Genomic DNA, 21,894 nt, shown 5'->3' with positions numbered 1-21,894 from the left:
AACAACAGGAAATCTCCAGTCACATCGCAAGCACAGTTCGCCGCACGAGTTACGCAACTAGAACACAAGCGAATAAACGAAGAAACAAAGAAAACACTAGTCTTCACAACGAAAATTATAGCAACAATATATATAAGAACACAAGCTATAAAAGCAGCAATGTGCCAAAACTGGGAACACATAGACAAGGACGAAACACTAAGCCTGAATGAAATATTTCCACAACACCGATCATCGCATACAAAAGAAATCCAAACATTAGCGATATACTGATACAGGCCAAAGTCCACGGCATTTTTTGCTCACGTGTTTACACACGTGGGCATATGTCGCAGCGATGTCTGTCTGTCTGTCTGTCTGTCCGTCTGTGTGTCTGTCTGTCTGTCTGTCTGTTGGTCCATTTTCTCAAAAACGGCTTATCAGATCAGAATCAAATCTGGTACATATATTCAGTTAGCAAATGGCAAGAACTGATTAGTTTTTGGTGGGTCTGGCTTGCATACTTTTTGCTCATTTGCATAATTAATGATTTTAGAAAAAATTGATATATATTAAAACAACTACACAAAATTTGATGAGATTTGCTACAAATGTTGATCACACCAAGATATATCAGCAGTGGGGGGGGGGGCCATTAAGGGTGACATGAAAGATAAATGCTAATTTGCATATTTAATGAAATTTCCCAACTAGGGATATATGTCTGATTTGACTTGATCAAAATTAACCAAACTTGGTATGTATATTAAAGATACTATGATTTAACATTATTGAAAGTCTTTAAGCGTTTTAATTTCAGCCAATTCCTAATTTGCATATTTCATGAACTTTGTTAATGAGGAATATATATTTGAAATTACTGGACCAAAGTTGATGAACTTGCTACATGTATTGAAGCCACTATGATACAACATTTTTGAAAGTCATTAAACATTTTTACTTCAGCCAATTCCGAATTTGCATATTTAATGAACTTTCCCAATTAGGATATAAATCTGAATTAACTTGATTGTAGTTGTTGAAACTTACTATATACATCAAAGATACTGTGATATAACATTATTGAAAGTCAAAAGACATTTTTACTTCAAAAACCTAATTTTAATATTAAATGAATTTTCATAATTAGGTATATTTATCTTAATGGACTTGATCAAAATTGATGAAACTTACTATGTATATTAAAGACTCTATAATTCAATATTATTGAAAGTCATCAAGCATTTTCTCTTCAGCCAATTCCTAATTTGCATATTTAATGAACTTTCCTAATTAGAGATATATGTCTGAATTGACTTGACCAAAGTTGACAAAAATTGCTACACATATTGCAGATACCATGATACAACATTACTGACAATCACTAAGCATTTTTACTAAAGCCACTTCCTAATTTACATATTTAATTAACTTTGCTTATTAGGGATATATACCGGGATTTACTTGATCAAAGTTGGCAAAACATGCTATGTACATTGATGATTATACCAGGTACTAGATCAAAACAATATCGAAAGTCATTTCACATTTTCATGTCAGCTTATTTATAATTTGCATATCTAATGAGCTTTCACAGCTCGGCATATATGGCTTGAAGGACTTGGCCAACGGTAATTACACTTGCTAGATAAAGTGGTGATACAATAAGAGCAGTAAAATTACTTTAATATTTTTATTTCAGCTAATTACATATTTGTATACTTCATGACCTTTTAGAATTAATCGGCGGTGATTATTGTTCATTATGTTGATCATAATAATTTCAATGAAGTTGCAAACATGTGGCAAAGGTTCAAATTTACACATAACTTCAATATATAATGAAACACGTGAGCATTTACAGTTCATATCTGGTTGTATTAGGAACAAGTCAATGACGAACGAACGAAAACATGACGATCCAACATAAATATTCTGGCTTCATTGCTAGAAGAACGTTAACAGGAGATCAACAATATCGACGTGACATAAAACAATAAAGATATACATATATCTTAGGCGACTGAGGAAGAGACCGCTCTGGTTTCGAAACGTGGGGATAAAAAGAGAGTCAAGTTTGTCAAAGACACATCTGACTACGCCCACGTCTCGCCATGGCTTATTTAAAATTAACGATTCGTTTGTTAATTTTCACACTAACAGCCAAAACATTTCAGACACTAAACACACACAAAGCACATACAAGACGAGATGAGTGATGTGTGAAGCCACTTTCCCTTTATTACACTGCGATTTCTCAACTTATTCTTGCCTAGCAAGTTTAAGACGAAAGAGGGCATGCACGAGAATACCCTGCCCATGTGCATGGGTATCCATCAACGATGACACAATAAAACTCCGTGGCACTACAGAACCAGATTATCCATATTATCACATATGGAGACATCACTTCCTCAGAGCTTTTATATGCGACACGAGGATCTTACGACAGAACAAACGAGCTAAAGTCAACAACAAAATAACCAATCACAAACGCTCAATATCAACCAATCAGAAGGCAAGTAAAACAGAGAAGTCGACCAATGAAAATGACGAGAAGTCAAACACAATCGACTTAACACAAAGATAAATAGTATTCAAATACAAGCGATTTCAATATATCTCACTACGAGCGGCACGAAAGCTATGTCCTAGGCCTTCTTGATCGACATTGGCATTCAATGGGCCAAACCAGACGAGACCGACATCGATCTGACCATGGAGGTAGTAGAGAAGGAGTCACAACTGAGATAATTACGTTTATTACTATTGTTCACCATTGGTTTAATCCCTTTATGTTCTTGTTTAAAACCCCTTTCCCGCCATCTGCGTTGCCGACGGTACCTTCGCAACCGAACCGAGTGAAATTAACCTAGGTTTGCTAATGCGACTCAGTTTCTCCACAGTGTCATAACACATGCGCAAAGACTGTATTTGCGTAGCTTGGGTCAAGTGCGTCATGATAGTGTAAGAACCGACACGTTCCGTCCACGAAAAGTGAAGTTACAAGGAATTTAAGTTTTTCATTCTCAAAATCTTGGTAATTTTAACGTCGTTTTTTATATACTTTACATTCGATCGCAGGAACCTTTCCTTGTTAGAATGAAAGTTCTGATCACGAACTTTTTAATCATGTACTGAGTATGGTGCAGCGGACTGCAGCACTGCCGTGAGCGTGGGTTAAACTTGTAGCGTTTCCCGGTGTTTATGACGCGACGCCAGGGACGCCATAGGCGACGCTGCGACGCTTTCAGTTTCAATGCATCGTACATGTTGTTTTTATATCGCGACCATTCATAAAAGTCATGGATGTAGCAGTTAAAAGCTATGCTTTCTATTTAACCTTATCATTAATGCCAGTACAACATAATAAAACACGGCAAGAACGAGAACTGGATTGGAAAAAGTTGGCGTGTTAACAAAGCTGCTCTACGATGTATGTCATTTTTTTTTGTAATCGCAAGCTATGATCAACTCAGTTTCCGCGCCTTTGCAGATACCAAAGCTCCCTTCCTCAATTATCTGTTCCTCGACCTCTTTAACATCGTGTACATCAAAATCAGTGGAACGACTCGAACTTCCCGACGCGACGCTTGGACACGTGACACCATGTTTGAAGATCTGTCAACTGCCGAGGGACGGCCGAAACACCCGAACGACCCCGAACGAACTTAATCTTGTTTACTAAATCCGAGAAAACGCGTTCGCAAGTCCCGTTGGTGCTAATGGAGTAGTTTGTAAGGCAAACAGCGGCAAAACACATGGTCCCTTTGATCTCCGCCTAGTTGTGACTCCTTCTCTACTACCTCCATGATCGACGCTCCAGTCATTTGCTGTCAGTCCGACACCAGCATAGCGCAACCCGTCATAGTAGGTAAGATCAGGAAGTCTTGCAATACGACTTGCTTCACTCTACTCGTTACAGGAGGCGACAACTAAACAAAGCGGAGCATTAAAAAGCTTCTGCGACACATAAACTACACCAGGGAGCCTACAAGTACGCCTTAAAGCATACTTACCAGGCCACTACCTAGTGCTGTTATCATCAAAAAGTGACAACATCGGAGCACCACGGTGACAAATTATTTGTCACCTTGTGCTTTGACTACATTCCACTGCATCAAGCACAGCACAGCCAAACAAGAAAGACATTCATCGCCAAACAATAAACAGAGACTGACAGTTGTCAAGATCCCACAACACGAAAGACAACCAAATGCCTCCAGAGCCGAATAATTTATTGGCCAAACGAAAGGCTATACACAACCCAAAACACAAACGTCCAGAGGGACGAACAGAATCGGGTCTGTCTTTGAAACCCATAGCAGACGGCCTTTTTCAAGGCCAGCAAATTCTCCAAACAAGAACTACCGTAACACAAATGCAAAATACAAGTTTACACAATACTGTGTCACCAAACACAGAAACAGGAAAAAACAACAAAATTGCCAGAAAAAGACGTTATTAGAGGAGACAACAACCATATTATCTCAAACACAATGAAACTCCATACAAATGCCGAACATAGCATAAACATAAATAACAACACGAATCTTAGATTCATCAAAATCTATCATTACACAAGTTAACAACAGCAAAAATCAATGCACTGGTAAGGGTTGAAATTCATCCCAACACCAAATAGTCCTCACAGAGTTCATCTCATACAAGACGCAAACATTAGGAGAAGGAAAATCCAATAGATTATGCGACACAAATTGACCAAAAAAAGACAAATTCAAACACAAGTCTCGATGGACTCCACATACAACTAAGAACACAAATCGGCAGATTTGAATTCTTACATAAAACATCAGGCCACCTGAAATCTACGCTTTAAAAGCCTGATCAAAGGCGAAACACTAAGATACATCAGAACTTGCAACACAAAAATGACTGTTTCAAAGGTCAATACACTTTATGCAAGATTAATCGAACATGGCTAAAACAACAGGAAATCTCCAGTCACATCGCAAGCACAGGTCGCCGCACGAGTTACGCAACTAGAACACAAGCGAACAAACGAAGAAACAAAGAAAACACTAGTCTTCACAACGAAAATTATAGCAACAATATATATAAGAACACAAGCTATAAAAGCAGCAATGTGCCAAAACTGGGAACACATAGACAAGGACGAAACACAAAGCCTGAATGAAATATTTCCACAACAACCGATCATCGCATACAAAAGAAATCCAAACATTAGCGATATACTGATACAGGCCAAGTCCACGGCATTTTTGTATGAGGAACAAGTCAATGAACGAACGAACGAACACATGACGATCCAAACATAAATATTCTGGCTTCATTGCTAGAAGAACAGGAGATCAACAATATCGACGTGACATAAAACAATAAAGATATCATCTTAGGCGACTGAGGAAGAGACCGCTCTGGTTTCGAAACGTGGGGATAAAAAGAGTCAAGTTTGTCAAAGACACATCTGACTACGCCCACGTCTCGCCATGGCTTATTTTAAAATTAACGATTCGTTTGTTAATTTTCACAGCCAAAACATTTCAGACACTAAACACACCAAAGCACATACAAGACGAGATGAGTGATGTGTGAAGCCACTTTCCCTTTATTGCCCTGCCTGTCGCATTTTGATTGGTCCATCTGAACCACGTGACTGACCACAAATACACAGTAATGGTCTGTTTACCCATGCCCGTGAATATGAATAATAAGATTAACAACTCACAGTATCGTATTTTACAGCTCAAACATAATCAATCACAAAATAAAATGGAGCACTTGTGGGCCAATTTGAAATAGTTTTTTCTGAAAATATCTCCAGATCTGCAAATATTTTAAAGCACACATGACAGTGCATCGCGTATTGCTCAGTTTTGTGGCCCAGTTGTCGTTCGCTCCGAAAATTTCGCAAATTTTGAAGGTTTTCTCGGGTTTGTTGATTATATAATAGAAATAACAGACTCCACTCTGACCACTAACGTTTATTTATGGGGGTGGGCTCGAGGAAATCCCAAATTAACAGGCGAGGGTGCGGCCTCATGACTTTTACAAACTGATGACCAAAAGTTAAACAACCGTAAACGCACCGTTACTCGTGCGATAACCTATGCTTACTGCATTGGAATGCGGGAGAGCCACCGTAATTTCTCTGTCAGCACTCTAGTGAAAATTGCTTCATTGTTTTTTTCAACATTTACATTTGTAGTATACAAGTGAATTGCATTTTCACATTTATCTGCTTGACCAGAAAATTCATCAGCCTTTTGCTTAAGTAGGTTTATATCTTCTTGTGTATACTGGCCAACTCTGGGATGATTAAGTAATTCTGCAAAATGTTTACCATCTTTCTGTCTGCACAGGCGCAATAGAGAAATAAATATGCAAAAAAGATGAAAGGCTACAGTAGTATTTGTGAAATCGAGCTCAAAGGTCATCGAAGTCATGTGACATTTTGCCAAAAAAATTGTATCCTATAGTTATCCTTATATACCAAAAATCAGACCTCTAGCTCTATTGGCTTGCCCAGAATTAGATATGTGCATAATTAATAAGGTACAGGATATGGCACCATATGGTCTCCCATCATACCAAATGTGAAAGGTGTAGCTTTTGTGGTTATTGAGTTATGGCCATATATGTATATTTGGGTTCAAAGGTCAGCCAGGTCACATAATATTTTGTCAAAAAAAATTGTATCTCATAGTTATCCCTATATACCGAAAATCAGACTTCCAGCTTTATTGGCTTGCCAAAAATTAGATATGTAAATAACTAATGAGGTACAGGTTGTGGCGTCATAAGGTTTCCCATCATACAAAATATGAAGGGTGTAGCCCTCATGGTTACTGAGTTATGGATATATATGTATATTTGGGGTCAAAGGTCATCAAGGTAACGTGATATTTTGTCAAAAAAATGTATCCCATAGCTATCCCTACATACCAAAAATCAGAACTATAGCTCTATTATTAAGCCCAGAATTAGGTATGTGCATAATAAACACAGGATGTGGCTGGTTATGTGACATTTTGTCGAAAAACTTTGCTCCCATAGTTTTCTCTATGTCAGCCTGCAGGATTGACTGTGACGGTCATACTCAGGTCCAGAGTTTTATATTTTTTTGTTTTATACATTGTATGACAAACTGTGTGTTTCATGCTATGCCTGTAGCTAGTTTGTGCCATGTAGCAAATTGATAGGTGATGAAGCTTAACAATTTGTATTACAAATGCTAACAATATCTCGTAAGACATACTAAAATACAGATACATGTATACTGTTATCAAGAATTGTACATTTTGAAATAGATAGAGATATCACTGTTTTGCCTGGCCACTTTCAGCCAACTCTAAATATCTTGCTTGAATGGTTAGCATGATCATAAATCAAGATAATGATTTCCTTAATATAAGAAATTTTATCTTGTTAGCAAAATTAAATGACTAACAATTTCTTAACAAAACTTATATTGAGAATACTTTTCCTTGAATCAAGAATATTTTTCTCAAATCAAGAAAGATTTACTTATTACTTGTTCAGCTGAATACCAAATAAGATCTTGCTCGAAAACGTTGTTACAATTTTTCTTATTTGAAGAAAATTTGTCTCATATTAAGAAAAAATTTCTTGTAAGAAAAATATTTTTAGCAGTGAGGTCATTTAATGGGTTTAAGTGTGTGCTGCTACTAGTTCAGCTGATTATCAAAATTGCAAACTGCAGACAGAAGTTCGGCAGAGAATTCAACTGAAGATCTGTCTAAAAATGCTGGTACTATCATGAGTATAATAGACGGTTCACATCTAGACACCCTTATGTCAGCAACTTGTACCATGTATCCATTGTATAAGCGAAAGGATTATATCTGGAGAGTATTGTTTCACATGTGTAATATAAACCGAAAAGCCAAGATAAATATTCAGGGATAAGAGTTAATTTTGGTTACTTGAAGTGCAAAAGCAAACTTCATTTCAGATTGGGAAAACAATTAATACAAAATGTTGGTGACTCACAGTGAAGGATGGAGCCTCGGACATTTGGATGAAGCTTGGTCAAAACTTTGACGGTACCGACGGTGTCATCACCAAACTGTGAATGGTCACTCGGGATTTGTTTCCCACAGACTTGTACCCACGTACATTGAGAGGTGTTGTAAGAGGTCAGTAAGAGTCAGAGAGAGGGTTGGTATTCTTTCTGGATATTTGAACTTTACTTTACTTTACTTTACTTTACTTTACTTTACTTTACTTTACTTTACTTTATTGCTCAACAACACACTCAGGGAGTGTGGTAAGGCAAAAATTACGAAACTCAAAGATGCAGACTTCAACAAACACTGGATGAAGCTGCTGCTGGGCGTGGGGAGGAACTAAAGCATAAGAATTTATTTAACACGACCCCGAAAAGATATTTTTTAAGAAAGTTGGTTTGGATAAGCACCTCTTCTGATATACTCTAAACCCTAAGGAATATACTTTTTTTTACAATGCAAATGTAAGTGCAGCCGAGGTCGATCGAAGGGTTAGGAGTAAAGTAACCAACACACTTTTATTGCTTTTCTAAAATACATGTACATATATATCAGGCCCGAGCGCCTGAAAAATTTGGGGCTTGTAAACGTCAGAGTCTGTCACAGCGCCACCAGCGGTTATTGTGCGGAAGCATAATTTCACTTTATATCTCAACACAACATATTAGGGGCTGTGATCCATTTTTTCCTGTTTTAAAGTTGTCGGTATGTGCGGGGGTCCCCAACATGCGCGATTACATTTTCGTTTTAACTGGAATGCATAACAAGACCGAGCCAGATTTTAAAATATGGAATGGGAATAAATCTGAAGCATAATACAAGGCCATGTTGCCCTTCGCTGCTGCCGGTGACAATGATCTAATCAGCACAATGCTCGCAAGTATCCCCGGATCCCATGTCAGCTTGCACGGAAGTGGACGTCGACGTCAATACAAGGGGCATGGCAGCCACCGGTATATACGTATTCTCATAATCAAACAGGACATCGAAGGTCGCTATCGCTAGAGTTGCAGTTGGGGTGTAATCGATTTACATATCAAGTATGGCTTTGACAGGCCTGGACCAAGCCGGTGGGTACTACTATCCTACTCACAGTCGTTTGGAGAGCTATTCAGCGCTGGGACTATTCGCCCCATAGACGAGTATACAGAAGCGGGGTATTTCTCGCTTCTGTATACTCGTCTATGGGGCGAATAGTCCCAGCGCTGAATAGCTCTCCAAACGACTGTGATCCTACTCTCCCGATACAGGCCGAGGTCCCCTTTTTACGTCGCTGTCAAAACTCTTTCATTGTATCATTTATAGTCATGCATGATGCTATGTACTATACACACCATGTGATACAGTTTCATAGATTTGCGTTAGCTGCAAAATTGTAGCGCTTCTGGTGAGCGAGGTCGCAGAGACCAAAACTCACCACAGGGGTATTTCTCGCTTCTGTATACTCGTCTATGGGGCGAATAGTCCCAGCGCTGAATAGCTCTCCAAACGACTGTGAACTCACCGACCGCCTCACCGTAGTGCTACAATTTTGCAGCTAAGATTTGCGTGTGATGCTAATCTTACGTATCGTGCTGTGTGCAGTCACAGGGCCTGGCGAGAATTATTAGTGCATAAGTTATGAATATGATCAATAAATGTTTTGTATTAAACTATCCTTCATTATACAAGCCTTACCTGTGTCTAGTGTGTGCCTATTACTTTAAATACGCTAGCTATCCCTGTGTAGTATTTCAAAGAAAACAGTCTATATCTGTTAATTGCCCTCCCTAATCCCCTTCATTAATTTGTTCTGTCGATCACTGACGCGGGGGGGGGGGGGGCTTATCGCCCTGACCAAATACCTCGTTAGCAGCATGCTAACGAGCTCATAAGGTAGTAGCTACTACCTTATGAGCTGCTAACGAGGTATTTGGTCAGGGCGATAAGCCCCCCCCCCCCCGCGTCAGTGATCGACAGAACAAATTAATGAAGGTGATTATGAAGGTGATTGTATAATGAAGAATAGTTTAATACAAGACATTTATTGATCATATTCATAACTTATACATAATTCTCGCCAGGCCCTGTGGTGCAGTGTGTGTTCTTGGCGTTATACGGGCCTCCCACCACAGCCCTGCTGACTCTCATAGAAAAATCCGGTGGACGCGGTCACGATTTTGACCGCGCAAAAACTTCCATTTCTGACTATTTTCGGCCGAAATCAGCTCGATTCCGCTCTATGCCTATCCAAATAACTCAATCGCTCACAAACTGCAACAAAATTTGCTCTCGTGATGTCCACGCCGTTGGTTTACCAGCGATTCACGGTCAAGGGTCCAGTGGCCGGCCATCAGCAAGATAAATGAGGCAATATCTCCAACTTTATGTAAAGAAACAATACTTGTTACTACACATTGTGTGAACACACTGCATAAACACGCGCATGCTCTTCCCCTTCTCGTATTTCAGAGTGTTCAAACTTCTTCCAGGAAATCAGAATCTTGGACAAATCACATGAAATAATGGAATCATTTGTGGCAGCCTGTGAAAGGTTAACTAAACAGTATCACAATGAAGCGTTGTCTGTCAGTGGTAAGAATTAATTTTAATTTTAAAGTGTAACTATTCGCTCATCATCCATTATCCAAAATTTGCACATTTGAAATTCAGTTACATTGAATTCATACAAATATCATAATATCCAACGTTTTTATGACAATTTCGTTAATGTGGTTTGGTCACTTCTGCTATGCAAATCAAAATTCACAGTAAAGTTACCAATTATTATATTAGGCCAAATGAAAGGGTATATATCAGTTTTCAATAACCTGACCTACCCCATTGACCCTATATTCTTTTTATTCCTCGCGGACGAAGTCCGGCGGGGACTTATAGATTGGGTCCCGTCTGTGCGTCCGTCCGTCCGTCCGTCATCAACAGTTTCTCAGACACTGCTGAACCAATTTTGTTCAAACTTTGTACAAAGGCATAACACTATGACCTACAGATGCACGTTGATTTATTTTGTGATACGATCCAATATGGGCGCGAGGCGGCCATTTTGTTGCGATTTTTTATGTCTTTGGACCATAACTCAGACATCCTTGAGCAGATTCTGTTCAAACTTAGCACAAAGGCATAACACTATGGCTTTCATATCCATGTCAAATTATTTCGCGATATGATCCAATATGGGCGCGAGGCGGCCATTTTGTTGCGATTTTTCATGTCTTTGGACCATAACTCAGACATCCTTGAGCAGATTCTGTTCAAACTTAGCACAAAGGCATAACACTATGGCTTTCATATCCATGTCAAATTATTTCGCGATATGATCCAATATGGGCGCGAGGCGGCCATTTTGTTGCGATTTTTCATGTCTTTGGACCATAACTCAGACATCCTTGAGCAGATTCTGTTCAAACTTAGCACAAAGGCATAACACTATGACCTACAGATGCATGTCGATTTATTTTGTGATACGATCCAATATGGGCGCGAGGCGGCCATTTTGTTGCGATTTTTCATGTCTTTGGACCATAACTCAGACATCCTTGAACAGATTCTGTTCAAACTTGGCACAAAGGCATAACACTATGGCCTACATATGCATGTCGAATTATATTGCGATACGATCCAATATGGGCGTGAGGCGGCCATTTTGTTGCGATTTTTCATGTCTTTGGTCCATAACTCAGACATCCTTGAAATGATTCTGTTCAAATTTGGCACAAAAGCAAAACATTATGCCCTTCATATGAACACCAATTTATTTCATGATATGATCCAATATTGCAGACAGGTGGCCATTTTTTTGCCATTTTTTCATGTCTTTGAACTATAACTCAAACATTCTTGAACCGATTTTGTTCAAACTTGGCACAAAGGATAAGCACTATGGCATACATATGCATGTATCAATTACCTTGCGATAGGATCCAATATGGCTGCAGAACTGCCTTTTTGTTGGAATTTTGCATGTCTTTGAAGCGTAATTCAAAGGTCATTACACCCATTTTGTCCAAATTTGGCACAAAGATCAAGCATTGTGGCATACCGGTACTTCGTGACGTGTTCGAATATGTCTGCCAGATTGTCATTTTTTTCCAATGTCGCTGCCAGATGGTCATTTTTGGATTTTTTCATGTCTTTGAGGTTTAATCATATGCAAATATTCCTTAACCAATGTTGTTGAGACTTGGTACAACGATAAAGTGCTATGGCATACATATGCATGTCTACTAATTCTTTGCTCTGATCCATATGGTCAATAGACAGACATTTGATTTCAATTTTGGTGTAATTTTTTTATGTCTTTGAAACATAAACATAGGTCACTGTCTCGATGGACTGATTTGTTCAAACGTGATACGAAGATAAAATACTATGGCTGCATTCTTGTGCACACTAATTTGTTTCATTATATGATCCGAAATGGCTGATAACAACAAATTACCCGATCCCATACCATTTCGAAAATTCCACCAAACCATGTATATGGTATGTGCCATCATGACACTAGACGCAGTGAGGGCATCGTTATGTGTGATATAATCAAAAGTTCCTTCAGTGGTCATTACTGGCAGAGATGAGTCATTTATTGAACGTTCCTCAGATTACTTTATTATGCAAGTCACAGGCCTGATGCACCCGTTGCATCAATGTCATTCCACAGCTACCAAGACCACAGCTATATGTACCTAGACACCAAAGGTTATAACAAAATGGACAAGCGGGGACTTTGTCATCAACGATGACTTGTTGCACTTTCGAAATATTTCAAGTTAATTCTCTTTAATTCTACCATATTTTATTGATATAAGCCATCAAATTGAAAAATAAAAAAAGTTCTTCTGACCCGCCTACCCTTAATTGTTGATGGCATTTTACCAGAAACACAATTTTTTTTTTTATTTGGCTTTCCTGGCAACTTCTGATCTCAGTGCATCAAGGAACACCAGCTTTTCTCTGAAAATTTTATGAATGTTGGTCAGTCATTTCTCCTGTGTAAATCAGAGACTAATTTGTCAAATTTTAACATTTTAACTGCTCACTTTTGACTCTGTAATGTTTTACAGAAAAAGACGTCAGATAATACCCTGGTTCATTATTCATACATTATAGTATCCATGGATAGAATACACACATCTGGTAAGACAGGGTGTGAACTCATAGCTCTGCATATATTTGTCATTAGTGCACACAATTTTCATGTGGAACTTGAGAACTTGTGAGATTGGGTTGCAAATGCTCATAACAGCTGTCTTTGTGAATTCTGCGGAAAACCTAAAGAACAGGGGATCAAACATTTTTCTTGAAACAAGTATGTCCTCTTACAGCGTGTAAGTGTTTTTCCATCCTTCAAGTAACTCTTGAGTTTTGATGATTTTTTCACCATTTTAATTTTGTATGTCAGTTGCAAGTTCTTGTTCTATTCTGAAAAAAAAAAAAACATTTTCACAACATCCACGTAGCTTGTCAACATAACGTCTGTACATGTTGAATACAATTTGAATACAATTTTGAATACAATGTTGGGTACAATTGAATTCTAGTCTGGACCGAAAATTAACAGCCATCATTTAGTGCAGTGTATGCATGTACAGGCTGAGTTCACAAGCTGAATACTGTGTGACCCCAACATGCTTTGGGGAGTGGAACAAGCAATTACGAGTGATATCAAAACCGAAACTAGGGAAAAAATGATCAAAAGTTGGCATTACTGGGCCTTGAATAGTACTAATATGGTAAAATATGTCTTTACAGAGATTGCAATCATCGTTGGAAGTCTTGCGCACTATTGTCATTTATCAGCAGACTGTGAGGTGGCTGAACAAGGACGCTGTACAGATTTAAACGAGGAGAAAACTGAAAACATGAGCAAATTCAATACTCATCCAATAGAAATGGCAACCGATCTCCAATGCGACAGACCATTTGTTTGCCAGCAATGTGGGTACACTTTCAGATGGGAGAGGAACCTCAAACAGCACCGATTGGTCCACAATAATGAGAGACCGTTCATTTGCAGAGAATGTGGGAAGAGCTTCAAAAGGAATGGCTGCCTGACTTCACATCTAAGGATACACTCTGGCAAACGAGACTTTGTGTGCTACAAGTGCGGCAAAGCCTTCACATACAGATGCAACCAGATCAGGCACCTGCAGGTCGTACACTCAGACGAGAGACCGTACAAGTGCATGATGTGCAACAAGCGGTTCAAAGAAAAGGCCACGCTAAAGACACACATGCAAAGCCACACCCAGGAGAGACCATTCAAGTGCCAGGAGTGCGGTAAACAGTTTGGGAAAAAGTCCACACTGAAGACTCATCAGAAGATACACAGAAACGAACGGGCGCATGTGTGCCATATCTGCGGCAAGGCTTTCACACAGAGAGGCTCCCTGAAAGACCACATCAGAATGCATACAAATGAAAGGCGGTACGCATGCAAGGACTGTGGTAAAAGTTTTGTGAACCTGTGTAATTTGCGATCACACGTGAAGACCCACTCGAGCGAGAATTTGTTTGCCTGCAAGGAGTGTGGTGAAACGTTCAGAACCAGGTACAGGCTGAAGAAACATGTTCAAAGCCACAAAACAGATTAGTGTTTTGTCTTGCAAAGACTGATGGGATCTTAATGCCTTTATTGGTCAGAGCTGTGTAATGTTCTGATCCGAACAGCAGCAGTGGAAATTGCAATAGTTTTTGAACAGTGTTTTGAAAGTTACATTCAAAGTAGAGGTCATCAGAACATGCATGAAATGTTCTTAAGTATATTAACTTTGTCTCTGTACAGTGTGTCACTGCTGGCAATTTGAGATTGGTAATGGATTACAGCCTCGCTAGCTGTATCTTTTAGCATTTTACTCAATGTTTTACTTTCAATAAGTTGGTGAGAATGTATTATTAAGATTGTGTATACACTTAGTATTAACTACCCTCGGGGCTGTACAATGTATATGCAATCTTGAATAAGATAAAGATTACACTGCGATTCTAAATGTTTTCCCAAACATTAAATCGCAGCTCCATGCGGAAGAGCAAAATCTGTGGATACTGGGCATATCTGTACTGAAATCTTCAATTAACTGCACGGAATAGGCCAGTGTAATGCATAGGGGTGATATTTTCCATCTGTGACATTGTGTGTTCTCTTTCTTTTGTAATATTACCAATTTTTGAAAATGGCGGGAAATGAAAATGGCCATTAAAATTTGAATTTACTTGTCAAATGTTTCACAAAGGAATGGATTCCTAATGCAGTAAAAGTCAGTATCCCTTCAGAGGTAGAATTTACAGAAAAAAACTAAGAGAGAATAGGAAGATATTTTGAGGCCAACAAATTTCAAGAGTTACCGGTACAGCTGGTGGGGCTTTAACCATAAGTGATTTAAAGAGTGGTCAAAAAATAGATTAACATTGTAAACTGTCGAATGCAGTTTTACTGCATTGTCAAAAGAAATTAATGTATGATTTTAAATCGACAAATAGCGTGAATGCTCGCTCGTCTTTGAAAAACAAGAAAAATTTGCAATATAAATATGTGTACTCAGGGCTCAAACTCAAAACATCAGTTTTTGTCAACACACACACGTTGTACATGCATGGTTACATGTACACACCATTATGCACCAGCTTCTGATGTACCTACAAAATGACTGTTATAGGATGTCAATATCATGTTCAAAGTCATCTTCCTGATCATCCCTTGCAAGTTTCTCCTGTTGTATTCTTTGACCATGCAGTGTAGTTTTAAGTCCTCTGCTTCGGATCTACCCATTCCAGGATCTGGTTTACATGTGTCTACTGTTATTCTGAGAGCGATATATTGTCATCAGTGCTTGTGAAGTTGATGTAAATTTATTTGACTTTGTCAACAAAACACGTAAAATTTGAAAGATTTTTTGGAGAAAGTTTTAGGAAAAGTTTAAGTCTTTTAGTTTAGCCGAGCCTACCACCTTAGAAGGGGGTCGTCAAAACTTGGCGAAAAGGTCGTATGGGACATATACGACCAATGTACAATTTAAACTGTGTGTCTAAGGTACCGGTAAATTGGCAACTAGTAAAAGTTAAAACATGTTTGAAATAGAAATGTTGCAGCCACATCGATGTGATGCATCTACCGTACATGCATGAAGATCGCCTTCCTTTAGGGAAACAGTTGTCAGAACTGCGCCTGTGCGAGTTTCTTGTTTACAAACAATGTATTTCATGCACAATATCTAGATGCACCTTATCATCATTGCTATAATATTTAAATTATACAATTTAAAGTATGACAGACATGTTTAAACTTTCATCAAGCACCCTTAGATACAGTGTTTACATTGGTCGTGTGGGTAACATACGACTTTTGAGTGCAGGTCCGATGACTATCCCTTTAACTGTTGTCATTGGTGCTGCCATTGCAAATAAATACTGTGTAACCATTGCTGAGACACTTGTGTGCAATGCAATAATAAGATTGTCTCAATTTTATTAGTTTTTACACGAAATGATTATTTTCTCAGGGATATAAGCAAGCAGTCACGTTACATGTACCACATGAAAAGTAATCCATGTTCAGGGAATTTTTTTCTATAAAAAGTGATGCATTCAGGAGGCACATTCACCATTCAATGGGAGTACCCCCTCAACGGATACATTATAATCATTTACTTTTAATACAATTGTGATGCATCGCAAACCAATTGAAGTCATATCTTTTCAGACATTGATAGTGTATTCCAGATGTATCAGCCTTCGTGATTGACAGTAGCGCCCATACTCAGGTCCAGAGTTTTATACTTTGTGTTATTATTTGTGTGCATTTGTCATTAAAGACAAACTGCTTGTTTCACACTGTTCCTGTCACTAGTTTTTGCCATGTGGCAAATTGATAGGTGGGGAATCTTAACAATTTTTATATAATATAAATGCTAACATATCTTGTAAGACATATTAAAATACAGATATACTGTCATAGATAATTGTAAACTTTGAAATAGATAGAGAGATCACTGGAGAGTATTGTTTCACATGCGCATTATAAACTGAAAATGCAAAATAAACATTCGGGATAAGAGTTAAGTTTGATTACTCGAAGTGCAAAACCAAACTTCTTTTGGGGGAAATCCAAAATGTTTAAGGATGGAGACATTTGGGTGCAGTTTGCCAAAACTTTGATGGTACACTTGTTAGTCAGTCTATTTTGGTAATAAAAAAAATTTGCAAGGACTTTAATTTGTAATATGAATATGTATTCCAAAGAGAGTTTACATCATAAATTTGTAGCATCTGTATGTGTATACCGGTAGTTGTGTATGTATGTATGTATGTATGTGAGTATATTTATGTGTGTATGTATGTATGTATGTATGTATTCATGTGTGTATCTATCTCTATGTATGTATGTATGTATTTTTGTATCTATGTCCAGCATCAATACAGTGCATTTCACCTAGGTACCGCAACTCAGCGTATGAGACGAACACAATCCACGTACAAAACACAGGATTAGCTTTAGTATCACGGAAGCTTTTCAAAGCCACCGACTGGTCGATTAATTACAGTAAACCAGCATGGGGCTGCCGCTGTCTGGACTGAGAGATAAACAGTTGACTAGACTTGGCAATGTAACTGTTTCTTTTACAATTTCAGCAAAGAGTTCAAGAGGTGAAGGTCTTCTCAACAGAAACTAACTAAACAGCCACACATTGTAGGTCAAGTGTATCTATCAGTCTAGACAGAGCGGCTGCCCCATGCTGGTTATACTGTAATTAATCAATGAGTTGGTGACTTTCAAATGTGTCGTAATACCCCAGCTTATCGTTTGTGTTGAAGGTGAAATGTGTCTATCTCATACGCTGAGTTGCGGTACCTAGATGAAACGCACTGGAATTTGAAAACTGCTGCACCCGCTGTCTTAATACTTGTTGCACAGGTGAACTTAGGAGTTTAGATGTGAATTTGTTCACATGAATATATTAGTGTCAAAAATATGTAATGAGGAGAAAAAGCAAAATTCTGTATTCATTTTCCTTGTTTTGGTTGTAAAAATCTACCCTGAAAGGTCTTGTCCAATTGCTTTATCTGATATGAAGGTTCGCAGAGATGATCTGTATCTGTTTTGTTCAAATCGTGACAAAACTTGCAATATTGTAATGTTTGGAAAATTTTGCTGTTTCTGGTAAAAATATGCAAAATATCTAATTATTGAATTCCCTCGTCCAACCGCAAAAACACTCAAGAATTACTTTACATGTCTGTCACCTGTGTATTTGGGAGATGCATGCTGAACTGTGGACGGGAATGTGTTCAAACATATGCAAATGAGCAAAAAAAAAAATGCAAAGTTTGGTAAAATCTCAATAACTCCCACTTGGGTTACTTTTAACATATGTATGTACAGTGTAGGTACCTTAGGTTGACTGATGTGTATTGGTCTCTTCATAGCTTTGTCCTTTATTCATGAAATTTTGGTTATATTTTTTCAATTTGATAAGAAATTGATTTCTCTATAATTGCGTGCTCAGTCAGTCTGAAATTAAAGTAGGGAGTGTGCTCAATCATAGCAAAACTTGCCAAGTTGTACCTTTTTTTTTTTATTTTTTCGCATATTTTTGTTATCTCGGTCACAATATTTGTTTCTCAGAATCGGCACATTCGATTTCCCCGAAATCTACCGTAGTTTAAAGGGTCATTGGGGTATTGTTATCAGGATGTATAAAAATTATGGTGAAAATGTCAGTGGTAGATTTTTGGCAATTTTTATATTTGTTGGTTATCATTGCCTTATTGCTGCCTATTCACCACGACGCCAAAATTCAAGAAAGGAAATCAGATTTGACAAAACATCGTTCGCCAAAGTGGCGAAATACAATTCGCCAGAAATTTGATCGGGTTTCAGGGTAAACAAATGCCGAAATGGGCCAGTTAAGACGTCTCCGTGTTTCTTTACACAGATTCCGCCTTCGACCATGCACACGGTCTGTCTTCCCGAGTTCCAATAGAATGTAACTTTTTAAACCAAAGAAAAACTATACCAAATAATAACATACAATAACTAAAATTAAAAAAAGAATGAAAGACGACACGCGCATTACCATCGTTGAATGTTGTAACTTAAAATGCACCTTTTAAGAGTGCAGCGTACGTAATTTATATGGGAAGGGCAAAAAGTTTCAACCAAATTAGGGACTGGACATAAATTACAGGGGGGGATGGGCCGGTGTTTTCAAAAAACCACTGCGTAAAAAATAGTGACCCTTCAAAAGTTCATGCACAAAAATTAGTGACCCTCCCCCTTATCCGTGCATGAAAATAAGTGACCCTCCCCTGTTACTCAATACCCCAAAAAAACCCCGCAATGTGTAAAGACCCCCTTCTGACTTGCTATACTTTTTAAGTCGCCCCTCCCGAAAGGAAGGCAAAATGTGGCCGATATAACGCGTTGTCCAAAAAATATCAAATCAATATGTGTGATATTCATGTAAATGTACTTTGCTTGAAGTGGCAGGTAAAAAGTGCATGCCTGTACAAAAAATGTAATTTTTAGATTTTATCGATAATGTTGATTCACTATACATGTAGTCGACTATAAGAAACTACGAACGTGTAATTTCCAGTATAAAACTAGCTATATCTGTTCATATACAGATGTTTAATAACTGATATAGATATACTTAATTAGCATGGGTTGTTCACAAGTGCACATGTGAACAAGATATTTGATTTGGAATTTCTCTCAAAATGTTGATCCACTATACAACAAAACTATACATGGGAGTCTATGACAAAACTGTCAAACAATTTTCAGAATAAAAAGTTGCAGTATTTGTGCATATATGGACCCTGAATAATTGACATAATTGTGCTTGATTAGAAGAGGGTGGTAAATGTGCATCTGTGTACAATAACTTTGTTTTTGAAATTTCGCATAAAATGTTGATCCACTATACATGGGAGTCTATGACAAAACTGTAAAAAAAAATTTCAGAATTAAAAATATGCACTATTTGTGTATATATGACCCTGAATAATTGACATAATTGTGTTTGATTAGAAGAGGGTGGTAACACGTGCATCTGTGTACAATAACTTTGTTTTTGGAATTTCGCATGAAATGTTGATCCACTATACATTGTAGTCTATGACGAAACTATGAATAATTTTTTAAAATAGAAAACTTGGCAAATCTGTGTATTTATGTATGCTTGATTATTGATATTTATGTTCTTGATCATACTAGAGTGGTTACAAGTCCGTGTGTGTGCAAGAAATTTGATTTTGGAATTTCACTGAAATGTTGATTCACTATACATGGCAGTCTATGGTGAAACCCTATGAATATTTTTTTCCAATACAAAAATAGGTAAATCTGTGCATTTATGTACACTCAATTATTGGTACTAATGTTCATGATTAGACTAGAGTGGTTTCAAGTCAATGGTTGTGCAAGAAATTTGATTTTGGCATATCACTTAAATGTCGATTCACTATACATTGCAGTCTATGATGAAACTATGAATAATTTTTTTCCAATACAAAAATAGGAAAATCTGTGCATTTATGTACACTTGATTATTGGTATTAATGTTCATGATTAGACTAGAGTAGTTTTCAAGTCAATGGGTGTGCAAGAAATTTGATTTTGGAATTTCACTGATATGTCCATTCACTATACATGGCAGTCTATGATGAAACTATGAATAATTTTTTTCCAATACAAAACTTGGTAAACCTGTGCATTTATGTACACCTAATTATTAGTATTAATATTCATGATTAGACTAGAGTGGTTTCAAGTCAATGGTTGTGCAAGAAATTTGATTTTGGCATATCACTTAAATGTCGATTCACTATACATTGCAGTCTATGATGAAACTATGAATATTTTTTTCCAATACAAAAATAGGAAAATCTGTGCATTTATGTACACTTAAATATTGGTATTAATGTTCATGATTAGACTAGAGTGGTTTCAAGTCAATGGGTGTGCAAGAAATTTGATTTTGGAATTTCACTGAAATGTCCATTCACTATACATGGCAGTCTATGATGAAACTATGAATAATTTTTTTCCAATACAAAACTTGGTAAACCTGTTGAATAAGTAGAAATCATAACAACTTAAATCAATGTGGCTGCTTGGATCATCAATACATTGTTTATTATACCTGAAACTTGCGCCCGAAGGGCGCGCCGAAAATGGAAATGGCAGAAAATGAAAGTGCCAGGAGGTATTTTTTCTTTTTTCAGTATTCCATAACGTGCACATGCAATTTCAGCTTTGATGCATGAAAAAAGGTGACCCTCCCCCATAGGCTTGCACAAAATTTTATGACCCTTCAAAAATGCTTGCGCGAAAAATGGCGACCCACCCCCAAAAAACACCGGCCCACCCCCCCCCCCTGTAATTTGTGTCCAGTCCCTTAAAACGAGCGACGCACGTGTATATCAATTCTGGCCAACGTTACGCTGGTATGATCGGACGTGGTGATAACAGAGAGTAATGCGTGTTCCCTTTCACATTCTATATAGTTACTGTAATGGTTTTACCCACAAACTTCCACCCAATCAAATGTTAGCGCTATGTTCTATACGTTGACATAACATTGGCTTGGCAATAATAGAACACAAAGAAGACATACTCATTCAAGCGACATCTTGATGAAAACAAGCTCTAGCTAGCTCTTGCTGATAATTTAGAAAACCTTTTTTCCGTCTGAGAAACGCCTCGATCTTATCTTGACAATGTCTGCGAACGTATTACAGCGTACGCGTCCAAGTGGGACCAATGTGCGCACCACCACCATCTCAAACGAGTCAACGTAAGTATAAAACTTTCTTTTTTATACCCTTCTTTCTCTTTCGTATGATAGAACATACAAGTGTTTAAGAATTCCCTGATCAAAAATCGACAAAAATTCAACGTACC

General features: G+C 37.8%; 1 protein-coding gene across 3 annotated transcripts; it reads left to right on the top strand.

Annotated features, from left to right (window-relative positions):
• The first annotated feature begins 8,300 nt into the window (after positions 1-8,300).
• LOC139126934 (zinc finger protein 501-like) lies at positions 8,301-16,815 on the top strand. 3 transcript variants are annotated; one of them, XM_070692851.1, is made up of 3 exons: positions 8,333-9,061; positions 10,463-10,565; positions 13,740-16,815. In XM_070692851.1, exons 2-3 carry the CDS (start codon positions 10,496-10,498, stop codon positions 14,579-14,581), a joined length of 912 nt encoding a protein of 303 aa, XP_070548952.1. In that variant the 5' UTR covers positions 8,333-9,061; positions 10,463-10,495; the 3' UTR covers positions 14,582-16,815. The 3 variants fall into 3 exon arrangements, with proteins under 3 accessions (XP_070548953.1, XP_070548952.1, XP_070548951.1); XM_070692850.1 differs by having other exon boundaries at positions 8,361-9,061; positions 10,443-10,565; XM_070692852.1 differs by lacking the exon at positions 10,463-10,565 and having other exon boundaries at positions 8,301-9,061.
• The last annotated feature ends 5,079 nt before the right edge of the window (positions 16,816-21,894 follow it).

Source organism: Ptychodera flava, unplaced genomic scaffold (assembly GCF_041260155.1).
Source record: "Ptychodera flava strain L36383 unplaced genomic scaffold, AS_Pfla_20210202 Scaffold_28__1_contigs__length_4768798_pilon, whole genome shotgun sequence".
Taxonomy (NCBI): Eukaryota; Metazoa; Hemichordata; class Enteropneusta; family Ptychoderidae; genus Ptychodera; species Ptychodera flava.
Note: the sequence above shows the minus strand (reverse complement) of the source record. Positions and strands in the feature narration are given on the sequence as shown.

Coding starts and splice junctions, on each gene's coding strand:
- LOC139126934 (XM_070692850.1), top strand. CDS start 9,034: ATGGCTTTGACAGGCCTGGACCAAGCCG. Junction 9,062..10,442: donor GACAGGCCTGGACCAAGCCG/GTGGGTACTACT, acceptor CTCGTATTTCAG/AGTGTTCAAACTTCTTCCAG. Junction 10,566..13,739: donor TGAAGCGTTGTCTGTCAGTG/GTAAGAATTAAT, acceptor ATGTCTTTACAG/AGATTGCAATCATCGTTGGA.